Genomic DNA, 24,838 nt, shown 5'->3' with positions numbered 1-24,838 from the left:
TCATGCTACTATAAAGACACATGCACACATATGTTAATTGTGGCACTATTCAAAATAGCAAAGACTTGGAACCAACCCAAATGTCCATCAATGATAGACTGGATTAAGAAAATGTGGCACATATATACCATGGAATACTATGCAGCCATAAGAAAGGATGAGTTCATGTCCTTTGCAGGGACATGAATGAAGAGCTGGAAGCCATCATTCTGAGCAAACTATCACAAGGACAGAAAATCGNATTCTTGGTGGGAGTGTACATTAGTTCAACCATTGTGGAAGACAGTGTGGTGATTCCTCAAGGATCTAGCACTAGAAATACCATTTGACCCAGCGATGCCATTACTGGGTATACACCCAAAGGATTATAAATCATGCTACTATAAAGACACATGCACACATATGTTAATTGTGGCACTATTCAAAATAGCAAAGACTTGGAACCAACCCAAATGTCCATCAATGATAGACTGGATTAAGAAAATGTGGCACATATATACCATGGAATACTATGCAGCCATAAGAAAGGATGAGTTCATGTCCTTTGCAGGGACATGGATGAAGAGCTGGAAGCCATCATTCTGAGCAAACTATCACAAGGACAGAAAATCAAACACAGCATGTTTTCACTCATAGGTGGGAATTGAACAATGAGAACACTTGGACACAGGGTGGAGAACATCACACACTGGGGCCTATTGTGGGGTGGGGGTCTGGGGGAGGGATAGCATTAGGAGAAATACCTAATGTAAATGACAACTTGATGGTTGCAGCAAACCAACATGGCACATGTATACCTATGTAACAAACCTGCATGTTGGCACATGTACCCTAGAACTTAAAGTATAATAAAAAAATTAAAAACAATAATTATAATTCTGCCCTTTTGGTCATTTTCTCAATTTTGAGAGATTGACCAAAGCCTTAGTCATTGATGTTATTAGCACTATCATAAATGTACTTACATGATTTTGAAACCCACTGGGAAACAGCAGAACAGTGAGTTTTGCAAGGAGGGAATAAGGACTGAGTAGAGGGCACCTCCTTATGCTGGAACATTTACAGGAGAAAAACAAAACCTGGTCTGTTCTAGGATCTATGTGTTTTCTTAAAGTCCTAGCTTGATTATGTCACATTTAGCAGAAGTGGCTCTATTTTAGTTTGGTTTGGTTTGTTGGGGCCTAGTGCATGAGCTTAGTCCCAAATAATGGCCTCCCATTTAAAATTTTGTTTAAAAATAAGTCTCCCTTTTGAGCCAGGTTCTCACTTAGGGGAGAGTGTGACCAAAACTTAGGGCCTCAGCACCACTCTCAGTTACCATCATTTTGCGTTTCTGGTCTCGGCATGTCATTCATATAGGTTATGGAGTCCTCATGGTCGCATGTTTCTTTCAGCTTTTGTCATTTCAGTTGAAGAGGGACCATTTGATGTCCTAGAGATGGCTGCATGCGAACATTTAAAACCTTTGAGAGAATACGGCACCCAGGAAGACTATTATTATGACTACTGGGAGGATAATATCAAGAGTTTGGAGTATGCTCCTTACCCAGGGTCCCCATAAACCAAATCACCTAAAATTAAATATATTAAAGAATGAGCTAGATGAAGAGTCTACTCACTTGACTAGGTGGTCTTTTCATTAATCCCCTACAGCTGAATTTTTATAATCTACATATGATGTATTTCTGCATAGGCCACAAGTGTCAGCAGCTGCATAGGTACATTTCTGTTTAGCCAATTTTATTATTTAGCACAACTTTCACAAGAGAATTTAAAGTCTGTTGTGTAACAACAGCCTATAAAGTAGAATTTGCTGTAGGGCCTATTATGAGAGAGACATTTCTAATTATTGTCTTTTAGTCTAAACCATGGAGAAAGGACCTAACAAATGATGTCCTTCTAGAAGAGTGAAGGCCTCCTGGCAGTGTTCTCTTTAATCCATGATGCAGGTTAAGAGGAGTTTTGACTGATTATGAGGCAACGTATGTACCACTAAAGTTTCTCACCTACATTGGGCCTTAATCTGTCTTCTATTAAAGTATAAGGTTATTCATATATAAGGTTGGCTGCAAAATCCTTCACAGATAAAATTATACCCTATAAATGCACATAATAGACTCCCGTTTCATTTATATTGTTCATAGAGGCATGCACAAGGAAAAAGTATTCAAAGATCAGAGTCTTGTGATAGCAGAAGTCTTGATCCATGATCTTGGGAAAAGCTGTTCACATCAAGGATGTCATCTTCTTCTGGGGAGAAACTGTCCTGGTTAGTTTAACTTAAGGGGTCCAGTGGGTGTACAGTTCCAGGACTGTGAAGCAACCCTTCTCAGTTGTGAGATTATGAACCCAAGGTTCAAGTCTCCAAAATTTTGCTGTAGTATGGAGGGCAGTGACAGTCTTTCTCTGATGTTTTCAGAAGATATAATCTTCAGTTTCTAGATTATGAAGGGATTGTCCTTAGTGAACCATAAAAAGCTTTCTTTACCTGGTGAAAATACATTGTAGCATAATAATCTACTGTTATAACATCAGCCCTCTTGCTTGGGAAAGCTTTTATACAATTAGAAAACATACATTGAAGATGACAGTTGAATGAAATCCCTTTATAAATGTTTAAATGGCCCATCAGATAGCCAAATATACCTGAGGCTTTAATTTTTTTCCCAGGAATATGGAAGCAAATATTGGTTCTAAACTATTTCCATAATTTATAAGTTACCACATCAGTAGATTCAATTTAGATTATTTTATCTTTTCCATGACGAGTCATGGAATGCAGAACCTTTAATAATAAAAGCTTAAGGACTCAGGAAGGACAAGGTGGCCATCCTAGTTCTTCATGAGTCCATGCTTAACATTGAGCTTATGTCCTCTTGAATACCATTTGTTTCTCCAATTTAGGTGGACAGCACTGCTAACTAATGGGTTATCATAGGTAATTTGACTTAGACCGTGGAGTTCATTCAAATTGTATGTTTAAACAATTTTAGTATTGGCTGATTTAGCTTGATAATCTAGAGCTTGGTTTTGAAAGGTTTGTCAAATACCACAGGTTTTAAACATTGGATATTACAAAATAGAATCTTAGGTTACCTTCAGTCATTCATTTAGCCAAAATGATGATACAAAAATTTTTTAAAGGATGAAACATTACTCTGATAGAGAGGAGACCAGCTTTCCAAATAAGACCCAATGAAGATAGCATGAGGCCAACTGCCTGTCTCCTTTCCTTCCCTTCCCCCCCAACCTTTTCCTTTTGTAGTTTACTTAAAAGATAAACAAAACCTTTCATTGTCTTTTAATATTATATAAAATCCTTTTAAAAGAGAAAGCCAAATTTTATGTTTCTATTAGTGTATTTTAATGTTAAAGCTAGTTTTAATAACATTTTATAAATATATTCAATTTTAATTACTTTGACCATAAGGTAAGAGTTTTATAACTCATTAGAATTTTTTTTCTCAGAACAGAACAATGTTCCAAGAAAACTCTGTTGTGCTTGTATTCCAGTGTCCAATTTAGGGAATAAATAATGCCATTTTATTTAGCCAATATACTCACACATAGACTCTCTTACAGTTAATTTTTTATAAACCTTGCAGAACGTGTTCAAACCTTTAGCTTTATTTAATTTAAAACAATCCTTTAACCCTCTAACCTAGGCAAAAATTTATATTTCCATACCTTCTTATAATCTCTTACAAAAAATACATTTCATTCTCCTTACATACCTTGCATGTAAACCTATTTTTTTCAGTAGGCTCAGTTACATATTACAGTGTTAACTCTCAGCAACTTTTACTTTTGGTAAAAATCTTGTTAAGTAAGGGATTTAATTATGTACTAGGTGTGGAGCCTAAGACCCAGACAGATAAGGTCTGACTTATTCCAGCATCTAACTCCATGTGTCTCAGGCCTTACCTAGCTGTAAAGCAGGCAAACTGTACAGTTAAAAGTCAAAGTGGCAGTTTATGAGGCACCTTTAAATTGTACAACATTTCTGGCACAAATTCTTTTTAATAAATTATTTCACAACTTATACAGACCATGTATGACATGTTTAGACTTTCTGACTCGCCTAAACGTCTCTCTTTTTAAACATCCAGTCATTTTACTTTAGGACAAGAATTTACCATACAACATCCTCTCTTATATAAAATCTCTTTTCTTTATAACCTTCTTTGCATGTCTAGGGGCATGGTTAATTCCATGTATCCCCAGGCCTTATTTAGAATTTAAAGTCTCCAAAATAAATTGAACAATTTTCAAAAAAGTCAAAGTTGTTTATGACCTTAAAGCATTTAGCAAACCTATTATCTGACCTGCATAATTTAGACAAAATGTCTTTATTTTATCAATAATCTNGTATGACATGTTTAGACTTTCTGACTCGCCTAAACGTCTCTCTTTTTAAACATCCAGTCATTTTACTTTAGGACAAGAATTTACCATACAACATCCTCTCTTATATAAAATCTCTTTTCTTTATAACCTTCTTTGCATGTCTAGGGGCATGGTTAATTCCATGTATCCCCAGGCCTTATTTAGAATTTAAAGTCTCCAAAATAAATTGAACAATTTTCAAAAAAGTCAAAGTTGTTTATGACCTTAAAGCATTTAGCAAACCTATTATCTGACCTGCATAATTTAGACAAAATGTCTTTATTTTATCAATAATCTTTAAAGCTGTTTTCATTTCCCAAAAATTCCTGAAGTTACATGAACTAAAAGGTATTACAGTTTTTATTTTGCTTTCAAAATATTTGATGTAAGTGCTTATTTTTGTTTAAGCCAATTAATTAGAGTTCTTTTATATAAACATTATACACAACACATATATAATTACACAGACAGACAGAAGAACATTATACAGTAGTTGTAAGATTTCTCATTTGCTAGTTTTTTAGTTTCTTAATTGGTTATTGACTTTATGGTGGAGTCCTTGGAAGAATAGGGCCAGGAAAGGGGTCTCTGGTGCCTCCAGGCTGTTAGAGCTTGAATACCCACTTTTAATTAAGCTGACTTTTAACCATAGCACTCTTTAATAAAGTCTTTTTAAAATTTCTTTTTAACCAATTTTAGCCAGGCCAAATGGCTGATTATTTCTGGCTTTTGAAATTTACCATAGTAGGTAATCTCGCAGATGCTCAGAGAAAGGAAAATTTAAGATAGTCCATGGAGGATAAGAGACTAGACAAGGTTATGCAGATATTCAACCAGAAAGAGTTTGCTTCCTAAGCAGGGAATTGCACCTGGACCACTAGTGTGAAAGGGCAAAACCTTAGCTACTGAACCACAGCATGGGGTAATCTCTACTGCCCTTCCCAGAAGGAATCTAGAGTAGTTAACAGTGAGTTTGCAAAGGCTTTTAACTACTCAAGATAATTTTTAGAGCTAACTATGACATAAACCCTAAAATTCCTGTTCCCTGGAAGGCAGAGACCAAGAGAAAGTACTGCTATGTGATTACAAAGTCAAGCTCCTAAGAACATAAAACAAGATGGAGATAAGCGGTGATTTTTACCATTCATTCAACTGTTTTTACAGAGAGAGAAGCCAGAAATCTGACTGGTAAGAAATTCTTACCTTTTGGCCAGCATGCCAGGCTCTGGGCTCCCTTTCCCTGAGTGGCTTTAGTGACCCAGCTTGCTGCACCATCACGCTGGGGTCCAAGCCGCATCATAAAGGAAAATTATTTTTTTTCACTCTGGCCAGAGCAAAATAATAAAACATAGACATTAGCCACTCTGCTTAGCACCCAATATCAAACTGGCGAGGCTTAAATTTGCCCTCAGATGGCCCTCCTCATCTTTAATCAAACCTCCAACTAGGAATTTCAAGGCGCGGTCTCTGGGCAAGATGGTTGCCCTGAGTAACGGAAAAGATATGAAAGGAAAATAAGATGAAGGAAAGTATTGCCTGTGGCATTGTGCAGAAGGTGAAGAGCTCAGGGAGGCCAGAGCAAGACCCATTCATTTCAGTGACACTGAAAAGTTCTGATGGCCGCTAGTTAGTAGCGAAAGGATCTTTTCCAGCAGTCTCATCAGCTCTCAGGTTTCCCTCTTTTTGGGGAGGGAGGAAAAAGTTCCCCATGTCCCACGATCCTGTACATGCCTAATCCTGTCACCCACAGCTATCAGCAAAGAGTGTAAGGCAGATTATTCCAAAGAGAATAGCAGTTGACATCCCATAGTGCCAAAACCGTTCCTAGCCAAAAGAGACTTTACTGAGAGCCCTCATTTTAAAAATGTACTTCAGTGCAGCCAGGCACAGTAGCTCACGCCTGTTATCCTGGCACTTTGGAAGGCCAAGGCGGGTAGATCACGAGGTCAGGAGATCGAGACCATCCTGGCTAACACGGCGAAACCCCGTCTCTACTAAAAATACAAAAACGTTAGCCGGGTGTGGTGGCGGGTGCCTGTAGTCCCAGCTACTCAGGAGGTTGAGGCAGGAGAATGGTGTGAAACAGGGAGGCAGAGCTTGCAGTGAGCTGAGATCCCGCCACTGCGCTCCAGCCTGGGCAACAGAGAGAGACTCCATCTCAAAAAAAAAAAAAAAAAAAAAAAGAAAGAAAGAAAAGAAGGAAAGAAAGTACTTCAATGCATTGTTGTTCATTTGGAACATTCCACTGTAAGTTATCTTTAGTAAGATTTTGCTGTTTCTGTAAGACTTCACTGCCTCCCAGGCCTAATGTGTAAGCCAGAAGGAACTTAGTTTTCCAGAAATTAAGGAGCCCATTTCTGTACCCTAAAATATTGCTTTACCTCAGGCTCTCTTGAGTTAACTTAGCCAAGATTTTTCCTACCGTAAGCAGCGAGCAAGAAAAAATGAAAAAAGGGGTAAGAACACAAGAAATCCCCTTATGGAATTTTCAAAAAGCCAAATTTTAGTAACCCGCTGCGAATATTACGTGCTTCTACCAGTTCCTTTCTGACCCAGTCAGATATAAGAGGCCTCTAACTGGATTCCAAGCCAGTTAATTCCGTGGATCAAATCTGTTCCGCGGACCCATGGACCCAGTCCAGTTTCTGTCATAACTACAAACCCAGTTTGGATCAGAAACTTGCTCAAGGAAACTCAGAGAACTCAAAACACAAATCCATGGAGCTCCAAAACCCTAGAGGGAGCTTACCCGCGATCCCCAGCCTCTTTGAGAGATCAATGGACACAGGTGGGACCTGCAGGTACCTTGTGTGTTCACTCAGCTCTCCTGGGGGTCACTAGAAGCTCCACTTCGGATCCTGCTTCTGACACCATCTGATAAAAGAAAAACTTCAGCCAAATTAAATTTAAAGGAGTTTAGCTGAGCAATGAATGATTCACAAATCGGGCAGCCCCTAGAATCACAGCAGATTCACAAAGTCTCCAGGGGTGCCTCACGGTCAGAATAAATTTACAGACAAAGAAGGTAAGGTAATGTACAGGAATCAGAAGTGAGAAACAGAAATAGTGAGATTGGTTACAACTCGGCATTTGCCTTATCTGAACACAGTTTGAACATTCAGCAGTCTATGAGTGGTTGAAGTATGGCTGCTGGGACTGGCTAACACTCAGTTATTGTTACAGGTGCATACTACTAAGTTAGGTTTTCAGTTTTGTCTGACTCTTACAGTTTATCCACAAGGACTCAAATATAGAAGTATGGAATCCTTCTCAGGCTATATTTAGTTTGCTTTAACAGATCAATATTTCTCAAAGTATAGTCCCCAGACCAGCAGTGTCATCATCACCTGGTTGTTTAAAATGCAAATTCTCAGGCCCCACTGATGATCTGCTAAATCAGAAACTCTAGGGGTAGTGCCAGGAGTTTGTTTAACCAAGACCACCAGAGGTTCTGGTGTACCCTACAGTTTTAAGAATCACTGACAAAGATACAAATTGGCAGTTTGGTTTTATACTTGACATATCGTGATGAACATCCTTACAAGTCAGTAGATAAAACCAGATGCCTCTATTTCTTTTCCTTTATTCTTTATGCATATGTACACATATATAATTGTACATTAACAGACTCACTTTACAGATGTTTTGGGGTTTTTTATTGCAGCCTGTTTTGTTTTACTTGTCTTCATTCTCCCCCTTCCCCAATGCCACCACCTCCCCTCAAGCAACTCGTGTCAACAACTTAGCATATGCCATTCTATATTTTCCCCATTCCCATCTAACACATAAAACACACACTTAGAGGCTAGACTTTAGATTGCCTGCTTTAAGAAAAATGGGATTATATTTTATATATTACTCTGCTTATCAGTTTCTCATCCAAAAATACCTCATGAAACTGTTTCCAAGGTAACTGTTTTAGCTCTAAATCTTTCTTTGTAATGGCTGCATGATATTTCATGTATGGATACACCATGATATATTCATTAATCTCACTATTGCTGGCATTATGAATAAAGCTGTAATAAATATATATATTTATATACATATATATGTACACACACACACACACACATACACGCACGTATACCCTGATGTGTTTATTTCTGTAGTATACATTCCTAGGACAGGATTGCCAGGTTGAAAGTACATTTCTCATGTTAAAAAATGTTTCCATTGCATTTCAAAAAAAGGATTTAAATTTTACATTTCCACTAATTGTGTATGATAGGGGCTTTCTCCCCCATATTGCCATCAGCAATAGGTGTTATCATGTGATTAAACTTTACCAATCTGATAGGAGCAAAGTGGGAACCCATTTTCCCTCTCCTGTCTTCTTAATTGATATTTTAAAAAAATAGACACATTCCATTTTGTGAGGAGCTGCAAGTTCCCCAGCATGCTTTTGATCCTTAATTCCACTTCAGTGGACCTCTCCATAACTCACTTCATAAAGGGAGCAGTATTTTCCCTTTAAAGCATAATGAGAGTGGGCCCTTTTAAAATTCCTGTTTAGAGAAACCTAGAAATCTAGATTATCTCTTCTGCATGAGCTGAAAGTCAGACAGTGCATCCTATATTATTCATATGTACCCTGCCTCATTCCCCAGTTCCCTCTAGACCCTCCATTTTCGGAACCTTTCTTTCTGCCTTCTTCTGCTCCACCCATTCCCCTGTTTATTTTAAACCTCCAGTATCCCCTTTAAAAAATGATTTTAGGCCGGGCGCGGTGGCTCAAGCCTGTAATCCCAGCACTTTGGGAGGCCGAGACGGGCGGATCACGAGGTCAGGAGATCGAGTCCATCCTGGCTAACACGGTGAAACCCCGTCTCTACTAAAAAATACAAAAAACTAGCCGGGCGTTGTGGCAGGCACCTGTAGTCCCAGCTACATGGGAGGCTGAGGCAGGAGAATGGCGTGAACCCAGGAGGCGGAGCTTGCAGTGAGCTGAGATCTGGCCACTGCACTCCAGCCTGGGCGACAGAGCGAGACTCCGTCTCAAAAAAAAATAATAATAATAATAATTTTAAAATAAGCTTGGAAAACAGAATGCATTCTGTTGCGACATTTGTTGATAACACTTTAGGGCTTTAGCAGGTGAGGTCTGATGCTGGAAGCCCAATGACCTCATTGATTGAGTGCAAACTAGAGTAGGAGGGACACCAGTTCTTCAAACTGGATACCTCTCCCAGTTCAGGGCTCTGCCTCTCCACTTCCCATCCCTTAGCACCTGAAGCAACCTATAGCAGAGGGAAGCCCTGTGGGCCCTGGCTGAGCCTCATACAATTGTGAGAAACTCTGGCTTCCCTTCCAAAGTCCAGGAGTTCAGGGAGCATCCCGACCTCCCTGGGGTTTTTTGAGAGGAGTGTCACTCACTAAAGAAGATTTTGGAAGCCTGGGGGCCCAGCAGCAACCATGTGTCAGAGCCTACCTGTCTGGTTCTTGAGCTCTGGAAGTGGGAGCTTGGAGTTCATCAACAGCTTACAAAGACTGGAGTACCCCTGGGTGCACCCCTGGGTCTTCCTGTCATCCAGTTGGTGTTTCTCCTGGTTTCTGTCCTACCATTACAGCTACCCTAGGAACCCACTGCAGGAGGAAAATAAGACAGTTGAAGGTATCACAGATGTAGGGATCTGAGTAGTGATTCACTTTAACATGCATTTGATTGTTTAGAATGTATGTAATATGCAATATGTATGCAATACCACTCCTCGATCTGAGGGTGTTTAATGTTTCACTTCACCAAAATGCAGCATCTAGACCAGCTTATGAATCTTCCGCTGCATTCCGTGAAGATGGAACCTTGTTATACTAAAGTCAACCTGCTTCACGAGCGCCTGCAGGATCTCAAGAGCCGCTTCAGATTCCCCCACGTCGATCTGGTGATTCAGAGGACACAGAACTACATGCAGGAGGTGGGTGTGGCAGGGGCATCCCTGGTGGATGAGGGTAAACAGAGAGCAGAGAAACGGGTGCTGGCCAGTGAGACCGGCTGCTGGTGTAGCTGAGGGAAATGTGTCGCATCTCTTTAGCCATCATGTTGAGGGAGGACATGTTCAGTCCCTCCACTGGCTTCATCTTCCTTCCATGTAGGTGAACATCATAGACAAGATATAGCTCAGAAAAATAAAGTAGCATTAATTGATAACTACTCGATTTGTCAAATCAGTGCTTTAACCTTGGCTACATGTTGGAATCACCTGGGGGAAATACTGATGTCCAGGCTGGAGTGCAGTGGCACAATCTTGGCTCACTGCATGCAACCTTTGCCTCCCAGGTTCAAGTGATTGTCTTGCTTCAGCTTCCTGAGTAGCTGGGACTACAGGCATGTGCCAACATGCCTGGCTAATTTTTGTATTTTTAGTAGAGATGGGGTTTTACTGTGTTGGCCAGGCTGGTCTCAAACTCTTGACCTCAAGTGATCTGCCCACCTCAGCCTCCTGAAGTGCTGGGATTACAGGCATGAGCCACCACACCCAGCCTATATGGCTACTTTTTGATAGAACGTCCCTACCCTGATTCCTACTGCTTCTAATATGCAGCCAGGATTGAGAACCACTGGCTTAAATTAATTCCCTAATGTAATTAAGAGCAAACCAATCAATCAATCAATCATAGCTTCATATTTGAATTTCTTGAGTCTGCTTGACAGGTTTCTTTCTTTTTTTTTTTTTCATAAGGAACCTTTTCCCCAGTAACAGGAATGAATAGCACAAACTCCTTCCATATTATGGTGTTTCCTAAATGAACAAGGGGTGTGGTCATCAACACTCTAAAGGACACCATGCCATTTCACACAGATATTCTGAGGAGAGATTACTGTGGGCCAGACACTGTACCAGATCCCACTTCAGGGAGCTTGAGTGAGACAAATTCTTAGATAAATTCACTACGGTGTTGAAAGTATGATAAAGGTATATATTGTGGCCAGGCACAGTGGCTTATGCCTGTAATCTCAGCATTTGGGGAGGCCGAGGCGGGTGGATCACTTGAAGTCAGGAGTTTAAGACCAGCCTGGCAATTAGATGTGCTGCCTCAGGGTCATGGGATATGTAATAAGAACAGTTAATTTCATGAGCATGAGCCCACTGTTACACTTTCTTTGCTGTGACATTTCACTTTTTATAAGATGCAATGATTTGGGAATGATGTTGGATAAGGTATTCTGTGAGTCAGCAGCAATATTGTGGTGCCGGCAGAAGCAAATAAGAGAATGTATTGTGAGGCCGGGCGCGGTGGCTCAGGCCTGTGATCCCAGCACTTTGGGAGGCCGAGACGGGCGGATCGCGGGGTCGGGAGATCAAGACCATCCTGGCCAGAATGGTGAAACCCCGTCTCTACTAAAAAAACACAAACCTGCCCGGGCGGGGTGGCGGGCGCCTGTGGTCCCAGCTACTCGGGAGGCTGAGGCAGGAGAGTGGCGTGGATCCAGGAGGTGGAGCTTGCAGTGGGCTGAGATCTGGCCACTGCACTCCAGCCTGGGCGACAGAGGGAGACTCCATCTCAAAAAAAAAAAAAAAAAAAAGAGAGAATGTATTGTGAATAAAGACAACCAGGTTTCTCACTGTGGAAAAAAAAAAAGTGACAAGGAAAGGGAGAAGCTGGATTGAACCTACAATGTTGGATTATAATGGAATTTATTAGTATGAACTCGTGGCTTCATGTGTGTGTGTATGTGTGAGTTAGTATACATACATACATTTCCCAGCTCTGTCTGCTGGGAGGGCCTAGGAGTAATGATACCCCAGTAGCAATGAGCATACCTAGTACCTAGGTCTTGATTTCTAAATATCATTCTCCAATAAAAGGAAACAAAAATCCTTACAGAAATTATTGATTCCACATACCTGTAATCCTAGCCTTTTGGGAGGCCAAGGTGGGTGGATCACCTGAGGTCAGGAGTTTCAGATTAGCCTGGGCAAACCCCGTCTCTACTAAAAATATAAAAATTGGTCGGGCGTGGTTGTGCGCTCCTGTAGTCCCAGCTACTCGGAGGGTGAGGCAGGAGAATCACTTGAACCCGGGGGGTGGAGGTTGCAGTGGGCCGAGATCGCTCCACTGCACTCCAGCCTGGGTGACAAAGTGACACTCCATCTCAAAACAAAAGACATTGTTGATTCCAGTACTAGGACACGAAAAATACAACATGACCCTGGGACATTTTTGTGTACCAGGAAGTAAGGACATAACTAAAAAAAAAATGATAGGGCAGACAGAAAGGACACAGGACCACCCTGAAGGTGTTCTCAACAGCCAAAGCTGAAAAAATTTGAGCACCAAATTAAATTATAATAGTACCGGAATAAAACCTACCAAATAAAATATTCGCGAGTCCATATTTATATAAATAATTGAATAAATAAATTAATGGTAGAAAAGAGACAGGAAACTTCTCCTTACAGAATTCCAATTAATAAATAAAGAGCGAATAAGGGAAATTTGAAAATCACTATTAGAACACCACAGTAACAATTTTTACATGCCAGATCTACTGACGTATGCTGAAATCAACAACAAAAGTTTGAGGAGTAACAGGGTATTTCTACCATCTAAAAGTATCTGCAATAAGCAGGCTGGGCGCAGTGGCTCAGGCCTGTGGTCCCAGCACTTTGTGGGGCTGAGGCGGGTGGATCATGAGATCAGGAGATCCAGACCATCCTGGCTAACACGGTGAAACCCCGTCTCTACTAAAAAAAATACACACACACACACACACACACACACACATATATATATAAAATCNACACACACACACACACACACACACACACACACACACACACACACACACACACACATATATATATATATAAAATCAGCCGGGCGTGGTTGTGGGCACCTGTAGTCCCAGCTACTCTGGAGGCTGAGGCAGGAGAATGGTGTGAACCCGGGAGACAGAGTTTGCAGTGGGCAGAGATCGCACCACTGCACTCCAGCCTGGGCGACAGAGCGAGACTCCATCTCAAAAAAACAAAACAAAAGAAAAGAAAACAAAAAAGAAAGTGTGTGGCACATCCCCCTTCACTCTTTCTCTCCTGCCGCCATGTAAGATACGCTTTGTTTCCCCTTCACCTTCCGCCATGATTGTAAGTTTCCTGAGGGCCTCCCAGTCATGCTTCCTGTTAAGTCTGTGAAACTGTGAGTCAATTAAACCTCTTTTCTTTCTAAATTAAAAAAAAAAAAATAAATAAAAAAAAAAGACCAGCCTGGCCAACACGGCGAAATCCCATCTTTACTAAAAATACAAAAAAATTAGCCGGGCATGGTGGTGTGCACCTGTAGTCCCAGCTACTCGGAAGCCGAAGCACGAGACTCGCTTGAACCCTGGAGGCAGATGTTGCAGTGAACCAAGAGTGTGCCACTGCACTACAGCCTGTGTGACAAAGCGAAACTGTGTCTCAAAAAAAAAAAAAAGTATATATTGGATGCTTTGGGATCACGGGCTTGGGGAAGAAAGGAGCTTTTTTTTTTTTTTCATAAAAGTTATGGACAGGATTAAGTGATACATTTTAGCTAACCCTTGAGTTGTGAGGGATGAAAGAGGAAGAAGGAACAAAATTGGGCAACAGTTTAGCAGAAGTCTCTTTCGTAATACTGGACCCTGGTGACTGGAACACAGGCAAAGGTGCAGAGAATAAGATACCTGCACTACTTCTGCTTTCTGAGTCATGAGCGTGTCAGCCACTGTCCCCACCCATCCCTGACCTTCCTGCCTTCCCAGCCCTGCAGAGAGAGGGAGAGATATGCTGCGGAGGGCTTTACATCCACTTAAAAGTGGAGGTGCAGCCAAAAACTAGTTGAAGAAGGCTCCAGCCTCATCCCTTAGTCAGTGGCTGCAGGTATCAGAGAATAGAAGAGGAGTACCCACAGGAGATGACAGAACGCTTGCTCAGTCCCATGGCCTTGGGTTTTCCAACTTCTTCCTGTTCCCGCTGTGGCCACGTGAACATTTGTTTCATAGTCTTGGTGATGGGGTCATGTTGCTCTGGGTCACCCCCAGAGTAACAGCCGAGGGGACTCATCTCTGATGGCTCCTAGTCTCCAAGCCCACTTAGCCAGGCCAGTGGTTGGTGATCCCAGCCTCTGACTGTTGTCTGTTTCTGTGTCACTTCTGCTTTCTAGCTAATGGAGAATGCAGTGTTCACTTTTGAGCAGTTGCTTTCCCCACATCTCCAAGGAGAGGCCTCCAAAACTGCAGTTGCCATTGAGAAGGTTAAGCTCCGAGTCTTAAAGGTAAAACCGTTCTCTTGTTTGTGGGAAGCATAAAATGAGAACGTGACCCCTGTTTCTTTTGTGAAATGGAAAATACCATGTTTTCTCCTTCGCTCTAATCTTTCCCCACTCCTTCCTCTCTGAAGTCCAGTGACTTGTCAATCTGCTGCGATTTCTCCAGTGTGACTTCCATGCCTCTTCTGCCATCTAGTGACCACTGCTAGTCCTCAGTATCATTACCCACAGCTAGAGGCCCTGTGTCCCAGCTTTCATAGAGATAGAACTCGACAAACATTTATTGGCTGTCCACTATAAGTATTGTATGGGATGTAAAAATAGGCAAGGCACAGCTTCTTTCTTCAAAGAGGTTACAAATATAGTAACATCCATTAAACTGGCAAATATTTTATTGAAAAATCAAAACCTCATGGCAAAGGAAATACTCCAAGGAAAAGAAACCTACCATATGAAATTGTTTTAAATGTACTTCAGCTAAGTGTATATTAAAATAGTTTTAATAATAGGAGCTTGCGCATATGTTATATTTTAAAAGCTTTTACTTGATCCCTACAAGAACTTGTGCATTCACTAGAATATGCCCCCCTTGTACAGATGAGGAACTGATTCTGTAAAAGCTAATATGACTTAATTAAGCTCAACAGGCTGGTCAATGGTGAGTTTAAGGATAAATGATCATACACCTAGTCCACTGATTTTTTTTACTGCTTTCTAGTTATCCTAAACGGTGCTTTGGAACAGAAGATCAAAGTCCCACAGAGCCTACGGGTGATCTCTGAATTTCAGACTTGATCTTGATGCTTCACAAGCAAGAGGAAACTCTAGCAACCAATTCACTGATATTAAAAATGATACTGATCATGGTAACACACATAATAATGAAATTGCAATGGAACTAAAAAAAAAGATAGTGTCAGTGTCAAATGCTTTAGCATACAGAAAGAAAGGAAGAAAAAATGTAGAAAGGTGTTCAAATATTAGGACCACAGGTTTGAGAGAGATTTTGAGTGCCTTTAGTTCAACTTCATGTTCAGTGTTCAGCAGCTTCCCTCAAGGGGTGATCCCACTCGTGCTCCGACACCTGCACTGGCAGGTTGCTTTTTGCCTCTCAGGATAGCCCATTTGAGTTCTTGACAGCAAGAACATGCTTTCTTATGTTAGACCAAAGTTCTCACCACTGGTCATTCCAGTTCTACCCACTTCATTCAGAACCTTCTTCCACGTGGCAGCCTTTGGTTGTTTGAATAAGTTATAACTTGCCCTAAGTTATTATCTCCAGTATAAACACCTTGGTCTCTTTAACTGTTCTTCACTTGGCCTGACCATTCTTCTCACTGCCTATGACTGTACTCTGATTTATCTGTGATCCCCTTGAAGTGAGATCTAAAATTAAATCCTGGTCTCCATGTTGGGATGTCCAATGCAGAACAGAGAGAATCATCATCTTTCTTGTGCTGGATACTGAACTTCTTTGGTTAACATATCACAGTGTTTATGGAGCCACTAGCCAGGCCTTCTCTTCCCTTGTGGAAATCATTACAACCCACTGACCCTGCTTTGAGGATGTGGAGTAATAGATGATCATGGACCTACCTGGGACAGGAGTAATAAAGTACAAACTCACCCCCCAATTCTATCCGCAACTTCTTTATAATGCAGAAGTCACCACTCTGTTTTGATCTTGCCTCAGTTTCCACACCTGTAAAAGGTAAGAGTGAGATGGATCATTATCAGTTATAACCTGTGCCTGCAGTGTGAGGGGATTACATGGAAAGATCTCTGAGGCCTTGGAAATACAAGAGTTCTCAGACATTAGGGGAAAAAGAGAGGTGAAGTGGGTGGGTGAGTTTTTTGCACAAGCATAAGTCAACAGATTGTAATGTAACTATTTAACATATGTTTCTTTATTGACAGCAATATGATTATGACAGCAGCACCATCCGAAAGAAGATATTTCAAAAGGCACTAGTTCAAATCACACTTCCCACCGTGCAGAAGGCACTGGCGTCCACGTGCAAACCAGTAAGAGGATGAGTTACCCTAAAGAGCTTGCTCTTCTTACCTCTGAAGTTCAAACAAGTTCTTTTGTGATGTGTACTGGCAAACAGCAGACTGGACCAGGGAGGGATTGGCAGACATTTTTGTAAATGGTCAGATAGTAAATCTTTTAAGCTTCATGGACTGCACTATTTCTGTTGCAACTATTCAGCTCTGCCATTGTAGCACACAAACAGCCATTGACTATATATAAACAGACTTTATTTGCAAAAACAAGATGCTAGCCAGATATGCTGACCCCTGTACTAGACAAAATCTCAAAAGGCAGTGATCTGAATTTGAGTCAAACTAGGGGTTGACATAGAATACCTAAGGATACCGGTGTTCCTCATTATAGTATGACTCGTAGGTCCAACATGTCCTCTGAAACTTGACCATTGCGTCCAAAAAAGATCTTAGCTAACATGATTACAGGATATGTGTTCTGTTAAACCCAGCAATGTTGTTTAGCGAAATCAATGGAACCACTTAAAACCTCTACAAACATTGAGCATCCAGTGAGAGCCATGATTACGAGGGTGTGACTTCATCTGTAGAGCAGAGCAATGGGCCAGCAGAGACTGAAAACAGCTCTGCGAGGTTTTATTTATATCCTCATGGTACAAATGAGGAAACCTGTGTGGTTAAGCCACTGAGCCAGGGCCACAGACCTGGTGACCACCAGAGTGTGAACCCGGTTCACACTTCCCTGTAACATGATAGGCACTCAGGAAATTGTATCAAGTACTGCTACCACTATTATTATTACTACTTCTGCATTTCAAAAATGATCTATTAACCTGGAACAAGGCCTGCTCCCTCTTGGAGCAAATGATAAAGAGGTTTTTGGCAGCTCAGAGAGTCTCCAAGCACTGGAACATTAAAATCCTTTGCATGAGTTATTTTACCGCAGACATTTCTTTGGTCATTTTTATAGTCTGTAAGTGTTGTTTTTCTTCAGATCATCATCAGCATATTAGATGTATTTGGCATTTATTTCTGGGGCATAGTTCTTTAATAGGAAAGGATTTGATTAAGCCAAGGGATTGACCCTTGACCTTACATGGCAGAACAGTTCAGCAGCCAAATGATGATGGTGTCCACTGCTAGGTGGGTTTGCACACAGATGTTCTGCTTAGAATTTTTTTTTTTTTCAATCACAAAGGCAGTTTGGGGGCCTCAAATCCACCTTCTTTCAGGAGAAAGGTAAGGAGGTTCTCCTTCTCATCGGCTCCCCTCTTTCCAAGCATCAACGGAGTGTGCTGTGCCCAATCTGTAAGAGGCTCTTGTAATTTTTTAATCAGGAGGCATTGATTTCAAAAGAGCCTGTGACCCAGCGTTTTTCGTAATGGAGGATATTATATCAGCTTCAAGAGCTTTTTAGAAATCTGGATTTGCAGAATAGATGAATGAGGGAATTATCTGCTTCCTAGAAGGAGTTTTTATTTTGCTAAAGTGCATTTCCCTTGGCTCTATAAGTAGCAGCTTCCTAGATCTGTGGTACTCAACCTCAGCCAGAGCTATGTATTAGAATTGTCTGGGGAACTGTGAAAAAATGATTCTGACTCCCCAACACCTACCTTCAGTGATACTAAATTAATTGGCCGAGGGAAGTAAACCTATGGCCCTGTTCAACCAATTCAATATAGAAGACCTGTTTTGTAAAGTTGGTCACTTCATGACAGTATACATGGCCATAGAAAGTACTCCTTCCCACAGAATTATTTAGCTGGTTGAAAATTTAAAGATCTACTGTTTATTGAGTCAGCAAATATGTATTAGATGTGTATCACATATGATCCAGGCATTATGCCAGGCCAGCATCCCTGCAGTTCTGGAGTTCATGGTAGAGAGTGGGAGACAGGCAAACAGGACGCCATGTGAGGAACACAGCAGTTGCTGCATGGGGAAGAGTTCCAATGAAAGTGCCAAACTCTGCTTCTGCAGCCAGGAAGGACTTCCAGGGTCATGCTTTCACCCAGTCCTGAGGGATGAATGACAATCAGGGGAGTAGGAATGGGAGACCACATGGGAAGGATGAAAGGGTGTTGTAGGCATGAGTCTGTGCCTCTCGTTTAGCAGAGGAAGAGACAGAGGCACAGAGCAGTGATATGGCTCACCAAGGTCCCATGTCTAGTCCAGGGCAATCTCCAGTCTCCTGGGCAATGCTTTTCTCAAATCTGTGCAACAGTCCTGCCTCTAGACCCTCTAGGGGTCATTGAAGCTCATGTCTCTTCAATCCTTTGTCTTTCTTCTTGGCTGGGTTTAAAGGAACCCATTATTACCCACTGTGATCTGGGCTACAGTGCCCCAAAGTCCTAGCACTGAGAGTTGTCTGAGGTGGTGCTTCTGATCACCTGCTGTAAATACTGTCCTTCCAGGCAAGAGACCACAAATCCCATGATAAGTCCCTGATTCTCTTAAGAGCCGCATGTGGGAAGCCATGCCCCAGCACCACTAGGTGCAAGGATTACCGAATTAATCTCTGGGATATAATTTGGTACATTTTGATCCCTGCCCTGTCCTCATGCTGATAAAAGGCAAGCCATTTGGAAACCCTTGGAAAAGAGGGAGAGTTAAGGGTTGCACCATTCCTGGGCTATCCTAGAAGGAATCAATGAATGTCAGGGCCAGTTGAAGAGAAAGAAATGTTTCTGAAGAGCCCTTGCCTAGAGATTCTCCCAACCCCCAAAGTGGCCCCATTCTAATAAAGTTAAGCGTACATCTACCCTATGACCCAACTTTACTTTTAGGTATATGCCCAACATGAACAAGCCCTTAAATCCACAAAAAAATATATGTACAAGAATGTTCACAGCAATTATATTTATGCTTGAAAATTGAAAATCTCAATTTTCATCAACGTGAGTGCAGATAAACAATTTTTGTTTATCCATATAATGAATACCACTTAACAATAAAAAGGAATGAGCTACTGATAGATGTAGCAACATGGATGAATCTCAAAAACAAACAAAATAATTATGATTTCATGTCTATAAAGTTCAAGAACAAGCAAAAACCAATCTATCATGATAGGTATAAAATCAGTGCTCATATCTTGAGGGGTACAGACTGGAAAGGGGAGTGGGGGAACTTTGGGGATGACGGAAATGTTCTCCTTCTTGATCTGGGTTATGGTTACATAAGTATATTTACATATTTAAAATCATTGAGCTGTACTTATCTGTACATTTTACTATATATAACATACCTTGGTAAAGTGCTGTTGTAATTTTTTAAAAAAAGGAAGAAGGAAACATCTTAGTGATGAGGGAAAAAAAGGAGGCTCCAAACCTACTATTGAGGCCTTGAGATGATTAAAAAAAAAATCACTGCTGTCTTCCCCCATGAAGTGCATAAAATGCATGGCCAGTACAAGGAAAGGGAAAGGAATCACCAATGGCTGAGTGAGTTCTGCACTTTATCATGGACAGTAATAGATGTGTTGAGGTCAGGCATGGTGCCTAGACAATGAATTGAATTGAAGGGAACCCAGTAAAATATTGTTGAATTGAGTAATTTGCCCCTGGGCCAACATTATCCTTCTCCCATGCCCTCCAAGAGAGGAATCATGAGTGGGAATCGTCTTTTCTGTATCTCCTCTAAGAACAGGCATCTCATGCCTTTTCGTCTTTATCTTCTTATCTCTTGCTCTCCAGGAGCTTCAGAAATATGAGCAGTTCATCTTTGCAGATCATACCAATATGATTCACGTTGAAAATGTCTATGAGGAGATTTTACATCAGATCCTGCTTGATGAAACTCTGAAAGGTAAGGAGGATTACCTGGTGCTGCAGGGACTCTCCCTAGAGGGGAGCATCCCTGAAACAGGATTCTGTAAGGCTAGTCTGGAGGAAAAGAGAAGAGGAAATGGACATTGGTGAGGTGGGGAGACAGTGAGGAGAGGGAAGGAAAGAAGGAAGGATACTAACCTTCATTGAGCATTATGATTAAGCACACACTAAGCTGGCACTTTAGATATTATTTTCCCTTTTTAATACAAAAATATGAATGCTGTGAGATGGGAATTTTAAGTTTCATTTTACAGATGAGAAAGTTGAGGCTTAGTGAGATTAAATCTCGGGTCTCTCATGAAGAGCTGTTTTCCTCTTGCTATTCCAGACAGAACAAAGGGAAAAGGGCTTTTCTTAGGCACAGGCTTATAACTATCCCTGCCCCCCACTCACCAAAGCTGAGAACAGGCAATTCCAGCAGCAAGGCTTGTTAATGGCTCTCTCAACACATTCCCAGCCTACACTCAGCTGGACAGAAAAAGGTGCAGGGTGATGACGCAGTGTCATGCAAGTCTCGGTAGGACCCTGGCACCCGGTATCCTCAGGGATCCCTTGCCTGGGATTGGATTGTGGATAGGAAAACTTGTTAAAAATATGCTGGAGGGCCAGGCATGGTGGCTCACACCTGTAATCCCAGCACTTTGGGAGGCTGGGGCAGGCAGATCACTTGAGGTCAGGAGTTTGAGACCAGCCTGGCCAACACGGTGAAACCCCATCTCTACTAAAAATATTTAAAAATTAGCTGAGCGTGATGGTGCATGCCTGTAATCCCAGCTACTCCAGAGGTGAGGTAGGAGAATCGATTGAACCCAGGAGGCAGAGGTTGCAGTGAGTGAGATTGTGTCACTGCATTCCAGCCTGGGTGACAGAGTGAGACTAGGTCTCAAAAAAAAAGGCTGGAGAGGGCCACCATCAAACCATGGGCCTGAAACATATCTGATCTCCTTTGGGAAGGAGAAAAAAAAGAGGGAAGGTCTTAAGTATCACAAAAGACCTTCCTCAATGAAAACTGGCCAAGCACAAGCCCCAGGTCCCAGTAGCTAATTCTAGGGAATCCAATGAAGTCAGGAATATGAAGATGTTGGCGCAGTGTCTACACCAAGGAAGGGCTCAGTCAAGGCCACTGCCAGCCCACCATGGGCACCTTTGGGTGATTTAGAAAAAGACTCCTTTCCTCCAGACACTTTATTGCTCTCTGTTAGAAAATTGTCACAATATATTGATTTTGTTAGAGAAGGAAACTCGGCAGCTAGCTGCTGAAAAGCTATGCTGAATACACAAATCTATACTGTCTTTGATATGAATGGCAGTCCTGGGATGTGATATTTTTGGGCACTACAGCCCCTGCACTGCCGTAAGTAGGAGGCCTGTGGTCAAAAATGTCACCTGCTGTTGTTGTTCTTATTAGATTTGCCCCTCTGGTGGCCTTTGAAACTGAGCTAGATGCACACGGATCTTCATTTCGGCCCTCTCCTCTGCATGTGCAGTACCGAGTACCTATTACACATTCAGGACTGTACTGCAAGGTAAAGCAGAGAAGTGTAAGGCCTACCCCTGCCCTAGAGGATTTCAGTCCAGGTGGACAAACTGAAGCCAGCCATCTTAGCAGCTAATAAAATGTGCTGGGGCCTCCCTGAGGGATATAGGTGATGCTATTGCAGACCCTGAGTGTCTTGAAAACAAAGGCTATAGTTTATTCATCTCTGCATTCCCAGGGCTTGTCCCACGTTAAATGCCCTGCAAATGTTTGCTGTTTGAATAAGTGCTATGGAGGCCCAGAGTTTGGAAACAGTTGACAGTCTTTGGTCATCAGGGAAGGCTCCCTGGATGTAAACTGGGTCTTGAAATAGAGAAATTTGGATAGCCAGAGAGGCTGAGAGAGGACTTTGGCTTCTCAATAAAATCAGAAAATCCAGGCTGACCAGGGCAGAGTGTTAATATCATGTTTTGTTTTCTGATATCTCTCAGTGATAAAGGAAGCTGCTCTCCTGAAGAAACACAACTTATTTGAAGATAACATGGCCTTGCCCAGTGAAAGTGTGTCCAGCTTAACAGATCTAAAGCCCCTCACAGGGTCAAACCAGGCCAGCCCTGCCAGGAGAGCTTCTGCCATTCTGCCAGGAGTTCCGGGTAGTGAGACCCTCAGTAACGAAGTATTCCAGGAGTCGGAGGAAGAGAAGCAGCCTGAGGTCCCTAGCTCGTTGGCCAAAGGAGAAAGCCTTTCTCTCCCTGGGCCAAGCCTACCCCCGGGTGGGACTGAGCAGGTGATTATTTCAAGAGTGGATGACCTCGTGGCGAGTCCTGTGACGGCAGAGGACACGGCAGAGGACACGGCAGGACTCCCAGGCACACGTTCATCAGAGCTGGAGCTTGGAGGGACCCTTGAGGGTGAAGAACCCACCCAGGAAGATCCAGAACCCATCGCTGCCTCAGGTTCTTTGAAGGAGCTCAGAAAGTTGCTGACAGCATCCATGGAAGTACCAGTGGACTCTGCTCCAGTGATAGAAGAAGATACGAACGGGGAGAGTCACGTTCCCCAAGAAAATGAAGAAGAAGAGGAAAAAGAGCCCAGTCAGGCAGGTGCCACCCATCTGGACAACTGTGAAGAAAGTGAAGTCAGTGAGAGGGAGGCCCAAACTCCCTGTCCCGAGGCCCGTGGGGAGGAGTTGGGGGGATTTCCAGAGGTAGGCACCCCAGCCTCTCCGCGAGCCAGTGGAGGCCTCACCGAGGAGCCCCTGGGGCCCGTGGAGGGGGAGCTCCCAGGAGAAGCCTACACACTCACTGCCCATGAAGGAAGAGGGGGCAAGGGCACCGAGGACAGGGAGGCCTCACAGCAAGAGGGCTGCACTTTAGGTTCTGACCCCGTCTGCCTTAGTGAGAGCCAGGTTTCTGAGGAACAGGAAGAGATGGGAGGGCAAAGCAGCGTGGCCCAGGTCACAGGCAGTGTGAATGCAGAGGAGATCAAGGTAGCCCATGTTCATGAGTGTCAGTGGATGGTAGAGGATGCTCCAAACACGGATGTCCTGCTGTCACACAAAGATGATGTGAAGGAGGGAGAAGGTGCTCAGGAGAGTTCCCCAGAGCTGCCCTCAGAGGAGTGAAAGGGACCATTTGGCTAAAGTCTTTCTCTGAACAAAGCCAAAGGGTTATAGGGGTACACTTAGGGGTTGCATGTTACCAAAGTAAGCTGTTACCAAAAAATGTTTAAGTATTTTCTGAATTTGAATAATAAAACCAGAGGAAATGCACACAGGGCATGAGCAACTGAGGCAAACCTTTGTGGAAATGAATTGTTCTACCATGAATTTTTGCTTTAGTATTTGAATAAGAATTACAAAGGCAATGGCGTACTTGGGGTGAGAGGGAGCTGAGGATGTCTAAGAAGGGAATGTATTGCAGGGAAGACAGAGAAAACAGTAGGATGACAGTTTTGAATATACTCTTTACTTTTCGGTGGTGCAATCTTCTTATGCACTTTAAGGCTTTTTAATTTTGTTTGAGAATGCAAATGTATAGTATAAGTCTAGCTTTACTATCTACTATGCCTACTTCACCATCGCTTAAAAACTCAGCATTTGTCCACAGTCAGGCTGCAAGAGAGGGTAGGTCATGAACAGTCACCCCTGCTGGCTGTAGCCCCACAGAGGCAATCACGCCCAATAGATTCAGGAGAAGCTAAGCGGAAATGGAGGGCGGAAGGTGTGATCTGTGGGACTATCTGGGCCTGTTACTCATCCTGCTATCGATTTCTTATTAATTAATCTTGATGATTCTTATTAATTAATCACATTTTCAGGAAATTCAGATGAGGCAAGAAAATTTTATTGGCCTGGGTAAGCCTGAAAGCATTCCAAATTAGGCTTAGACTGTGCAAAGGGCTTAGCTGAGTTATCAAGCCTAAAGCCCATCAATTAAACAAACATTATTTGAACAGTTACTGCATGCCACACACTGTGTTGAGCTTAGTAATAAAAAAAAAAAAGAAAGAAAAGATAAGGTGCTCGTTCTAGCGTAAATTAAAAGGTCCAAGGGAATTTAATCTGGAAGAAAACATATGCCAATTTTCAAACTATGACAGCGTTTTTTTTTTTCTCTTTCCATTGAAACAGTCCTAGTTCATTCCCAGAAGGGCACAAAATGAATGGATAAATAAAGACAAAAGCCAAGGTATATGCCCTCAAGTTCCAAAGATGTTACCAAAAGCTGAAATCATTAGTTTTGTCATTCAGCAAGCTAATTGAGTCTCTGTTATATACCAAGCACTGGGGATACCATGTTGCAAAAGAACTTTGTTCCTTCCTCTTAGAACTTACATTTTAATGGAAATAGACAAAACACATCTTCTTAATGGATGGTGACCTATAACCATTAATGCTGAAAGTGGAAGA

At 42.1% G+C, this 24,838-nt stretch overlaps 1 protein-coding gene across 1 annotated transcript in view; it reads left to right on the top strand.

The window, feature by feature from the left end:
• Positions 1–24,604, top strand: part of NIBAN1 (niban apoptosis regulator 1) — a 182,576-nt gene extending 157,972 nt beyond the window's left edge. The window contains exons 10-14 of the mRNA XM_017848112.1: positions 10,140–10,301; positions 14,509–14,619; positions 16,531–16,638; positions 20,316–20,427; positions 22,419–24,604. Of these exons, the coding sequence (XP_017703601.1) occupies positions 10,140–10,301; positions 14,509–14,619; positions 16,531–16,638; positions 20,316–20,427; positions 22,419–23,551 (1,626 nt within the window). The 3' untranslated portion in view covers positions 23,552–24,604. The remainder of the gene's footprint in view (positions 1–10,139; positions 10,302–14,508; positions 14,620–16,530; positions 16,639–20,315; positions 20,428–22,418) is intronic.
• The last annotated feature ends 234 nt before the right edge of the window (positions 24,605–24,838 follow it).

The sequence above is a fragment of the Rhinopithecus bieti genome, unplaced genomic scaffold, assembly GCF_001698545.2.
Source record: "Rhinopithecus bieti isolate Rb0 unplaced genomic scaffold, ASM169854v2 scaffold_27006, whole genome shotgun sequence".
NCBI classification, from domain to species: Eukaryota; Metazoa; Chordata; class Mammalia; order Primates; family Cercopithecidae; genus Rhinopithecus; species Rhinopithecus bieti.
The sequence above is the reverse complement of the archived record's forward strand: the minus strand, read 5'-3'. Positions and strand labels throughout refer to the sequence as shown.